This window comes from Carlito syrichta, unplaced genomic scaffold, assembly GCF_000164805.1.
Source record: "Carlito syrichta isolate Samal-C Ts95f unplaced genomic scaffold, Tarsius_syrichta-2.0.1 Scaffold314117, whole genome shotgun sequence".
Taxonomy (NCBI): domain Eukaryota; kingdom Metazoa; phylum Chordata; class Mammalia; order Primates; family Tarsiidae; genus Carlito; species Carlito syrichta.
The window spans coordinates 939,058-943,640 of record NW_007258213.1 but is presented as its reverse complement, the minus strand read 5'-3'; the positions used below and the strand labels follow the sequence as shown (position 1 = coordinate 943,640).

At 44.8% G+C, this 4,583-nt stretch overlaps 1 protein-coding gene across 1 annotated transcript in view; it reads left to right on the top strand.

Annotated features, from left to right (window-relative positions):
* Positions 1-4,333, top strand: part of SRL (sarcalumenin) — a 39,235-nt gene extending 34,902 nt beyond the window's left edge. Inside the window, 4 exon segments of the mRNA XM_021719097.1 lie at positions 334-450; positions 1,190-1,423; positions 3,472-4,260; positions 4,263-4,333. Of these exon segments, the coding sequence (XP_021574772.1) occupies positions 334-450; positions 1,190-1,423; positions 3,472-4,260; positions 4,263-4,333 (1,211 nt within the window).
* Positions 4,334-4,583: the final 250 nt, after the last annotated feature.

The following is a 4,583-nucleotide window of genomic DNA, read 5'->3' as shown; positions in this document are numbered from 1 at the left end:
TTTTTGATTTATTGTAGAGATGAGGTCTCGCCAACTTGCCCAGGCGGGTCTCGAACCTGTGGGCTCAGGCAATCCACTCACCTCGGCCTCCGAAAGCACTGGGATTACAGGCTGAGCTACCGAGCCCAGTCTGATTCTGTCTCTTAATTGGGTGATTGCACTTATGTAGCAAGAGAAGTGCCACTGATTGCTGCACACTGTCTGATACATGTAGAATTCCACAACTCAATAAGATAGGTGCTCAGGGACAAAGAGTGCTTTGGAGCATGGCACCATACCCCTAACGAGAACTTTTTTTAGTTCGTTTCCATTACTAATTCCTATTGCCTTCAGATGGAGAGATTACCTCCAAGCCCATGGTGCTGTTCCTGGGACCGTGGAGTGTTGGTAAATCTACCATGATAAACTACCTCCTGGGGTTGGAAAATACTCGCTACCAGCTCTATACAGGTAATAGATTTTCTTGTGTGATTGTTCATATTTGAATGTCATATGTAAAAAGCACTATGAGAAATTAATCATTTATATATGTCTTCAACATAATAATGAAAAGTACGTACAGGAAATTGGTGGCTACACCAGTGTTCATTGTAGCATTATTCATGGTAGCCAAAAAGTAAAAACAAACAACACAAATTGCCCATCAATGGATGCATAGACAACAAAAAATGTGGATTGTTCATATAATGAAAAATTATTTGCCTTAAAAATGAAGGAAATTCTGGTACATGCTACAACATGGAGAACCTTGAGGACATTATGCTAAGGGGAATAAGACAGATACAAAAGGACAAATACCATCTGATTCCACTTATATGAGGTCCCTAGAGTAAAAAAAAAAAATCACAGAGAAAGTAGAATGGTTGTAACTAGGGGCTGAGGGAAGAGGGAATGGGGGGCTAGCATTTAATGAGTAGAGTTTTGGTTTGGGAAGATGAAAAAATTCTGGAGATGGATGGTGGTGATGGTTGCACAACAATGTGACTGAACTGTACAGTTAAAAAGGTAAATTTTATGTTATGTTTATTTTACCACAATTAAAAAAAAAAAGAAACCATGTAGCAATCATATCCTGTTCTTGTGGCAAGACCTACCCCCCGCCGAGACACCCAGTTTATTCTCATATTTTGCAGTAGGCCTGTTTTCCAGAGATCACTGCAGTCCTAGCACTCTCTCCCTGTGCATGCAGGTGCTGAGCCCACCACCTCTGAGTTCACAGTCCTCATGCACGGGCCCAAGCTGAAAACCATTGAGGGCATCGTCATGGCTGCGGACAGCGCCCGCTCCTTCTCACCCCTTGAGAAGTTTGGCCAGAATTTCCTGGAGAAGCTGATTGGCATTGAGGTTCCTCACAAGCTTCTGGAGCGGGTCACCTTTGTGGATACACCAGGCATCATTGAGAACCGTAAGCAGCAAGAAAGAGGTAATTTAGCTGTTGTTTCTGAACAGCATGAGCTCTGTCTCAGAAAACTATTTTCGACAGTGGGTGGTAGGCCAGTGTTGTCCAAGACCAGGAAAGACATTCCTTACTTCCACTACCTTATTCTTATCACCGTGATACTACCTAGGTTTTGGAGTATCTTGTCCTCCCACCTCCCCCAGGACTGATTTGGCTGCAGGTAGCCAGCGTTTTCCAAAGGGGAGGACTAGTTTTCTCTGCAAGTAGCTCTGTGAGATGCAAGCCGGGGCTGAGTTGTCTTTGGGAGGCCCAGTCTGTCCTGGGTAGACAAGGGCTTTGGATCCCAGTCCAAGTATATTTGACTTCTGGCTAAACTGGGCCTGGGGCCTCCAGGCTTGTTCTTGAACCTGGCCTTAATGCTTCCTATTCCCAGTTTCTCCTTTACCAGGTTTGCTTCCACATAAGCCTTTAGCAGACTTCTTCAAAGTCCTACTTGCCTTCAGGTGGCAGGGTAATGCGACTTCAGTCCTGGCAGGCTCAAGACTATGACACAGGCCACGGAGTCCTGTCATGATGCCAGGCTGTCTGCAGAGAGGAGTCCTGGGCAGATGTGGGAATATGAAACCAGATGGTGGATCTCAATTTATGGTTATAACTTCCATTTATAACTACATCCTGTTTTATTAGTAGTAATATTATTACTAATAGTTACGATAGTAAATTAACCTTGTTGTAACCTTATTATGAACTGGATAATTTTATGCATTATTGGTTGATCATTGTTTTTGTTTTTTAAAAAGAGATTTTTAGGCTGAGCACAGTGGCTCACGCCTGTAATCCCAACACTTTGGGAGGCCGAGATGGAAGGATTACTTGAGGTTGGGAGCTTGAGACCAGGTTGGGCAACATGGCGAGACCCCCTTGCCGCAAAAACATAAAAAACTTAGCTGGGTGTGGTGATGCATGCCTGTAATCCCAGCTACTTGGGAGACTGAGACAGGACTGCTTGAGCTCAGGAGTTCGAGGCTCCAGTGAGCTATGATTGTGCCACTGCACTCCAGTCTGGACAACAGAGCAAGACCCTGTCCCAAAACATATCTCTATATATTTTAATGTTTTCAAGACAGGTATTCATTGTCTTTTTAGTTTTCTTTGCAAATAAGGAAACAGAAAATAAGAAGTTAGAGGAATTAAGACATGTTGGGCACCTATTGTATGACTGGCAGTTTTAATTACATGATTTCCTATACTTACAACAACATAGTAATATTTAAATCAATTTAGGTATTATTGTTCTTCTTGTCATTTTGTACCTAAAAAGTTAGAACTCAGAATCATTTAATAATCAGACAGTCAGTGGCAAAGCCCAAAGTCGAGACCAGGTCTTAATGTTGGGTCCACATTCTTTTCCCCTAAATAACTCTTTCACATTATCTAATTCCCGCACTTCTCTTCAACATCTTTGCCATTGCCCCAGATCTTTTTAGATACTCGGAAAATCTCCATTTAGGACAAGTATTTCACTTCCCTGGAGACTTGGATTTTACTGCAGATTAAAACAAGCACTGTGGTGGAGAGCAGTGACTCATGCCTATAATCCCAGCACTTTGGAGGAGGACCATTTGAGTCCAGGAGTTTTTTTGTTTGAGACATCGTCTCTACAAAAAAAAAATTCAAAATATTAGTTAGGCATGGTAATGCACACCTGTAGTCCCAACTATTCAGAGGCTGAGGCAAAAGGATCATCTGAGCCCAGGAGGTCTAGGCTGCAGTGAGCTGTGATCACGCCACTGCACTTCAGCCTGGGCGACAAAGCAAAACCCTGTCTCAAAAAACAAACAAATAAAACCCCCCAAAACAAGGATCAGGCTCTTTTCTTTGTTGAAGGTTAGCAAGGGGTAGAAGATATGCAAGTAATTTTTGAATAGTCTTTAGAAACCCAGAAAACCCCTAGTGTGATTCTGTCTTCCTGCCCACAGAATGCTTTGGTTCTGAAAGGAGTTGTGAGGGGCTTTGCATATGGCCTGGGCAGTTTAACTTCTGAAATTCCCTCTGTCCTCTGTCTCCCAAAGGCTACCCCTTCAACGACGTGTGCCAGTGGTTCATTGACAGAGCTGACCTCATCTTTGTTGTTTTCGACCCAACCAAGCTGGATGTGGGTCTGGAGCTGGAGATGCTCTTCCGCCAGCTGAAGGGACGTGAGTCCCAGATAAGGATCATCTTGAACAAGGCTGACAACCTGGCCACGCAGATGCTCATGAGGGTTTATGGGGCCCTCTTCTGGAGCTTGGCCCCTCTCATCAATGTCACAGAGCCCCCAAGGGTTTACGTCAGCTCCTTCTGGCCACAAGACTATAAGCCTGACACCCACCGGGAACTGTTCCTCAAAGAAGAGATTTCCCTCCTGGAAGACCTGAATCAGGTGATTGAGAACAGATTAGAGAACAAGATCGCCTTCATCCGTCAGCATGCCATCAGGGTCCGCATTCATGCCCTCTTGGTTGACCGCTATCTGCAGACTTACAAGGACAAAATGACCTTCTTCAGTGATGGAGAACTGGTCTTTAAGGACATTGTGGAAGATCCTGATAAATTCTACATCTTCAAGACCATCCTGGCAAAGACCAATGTCAGCAAATTTGACCTTCCCAACCGCGAGGCCTATAAGGACTTCTTTGGCATAAACCCCATTTCCAGTTTCAAACTCCTGTCTCAGCAGTGCTCCTACATGGGAGGTTGCTTTCTGGAGAAGATTGAGCGGGCCATCACCCAGGAGCTTCCTGGCCTCCTGGGTAGCCTTGGGCTGGGAAAGAATCCAGGTGCTCTCAACTGTGACAAAACAGGGTGTGGCGAAACCCCAAAGAATCGCTACAGGAGGCACTAGATTTTTGTGTAGCTGTTCTTGGGTTCTTGGTGAATGAGCTTGTGTCCTAACTGTCTGAGAAGTCCTGGTTTATTAACCCTTTGAGCCACACTGGCAAGAATAATCACACATTGGAGGTTTGGGAGTTCATTGAGGCCAGTGATCAGGGAAGGTCCGTGGGTCTAGGAAGGGGAGTGGAAACTGTGAATTCTAGTGTGCTTGTCTCGTTGCTTCAATGAGCCCTGATTGAGGCAAGTCAGGCTCCACCCGCTTTTCCTGGGTCCTATCTTGGAGGGACAGAGAGCAGCTAAATTCTTGTGT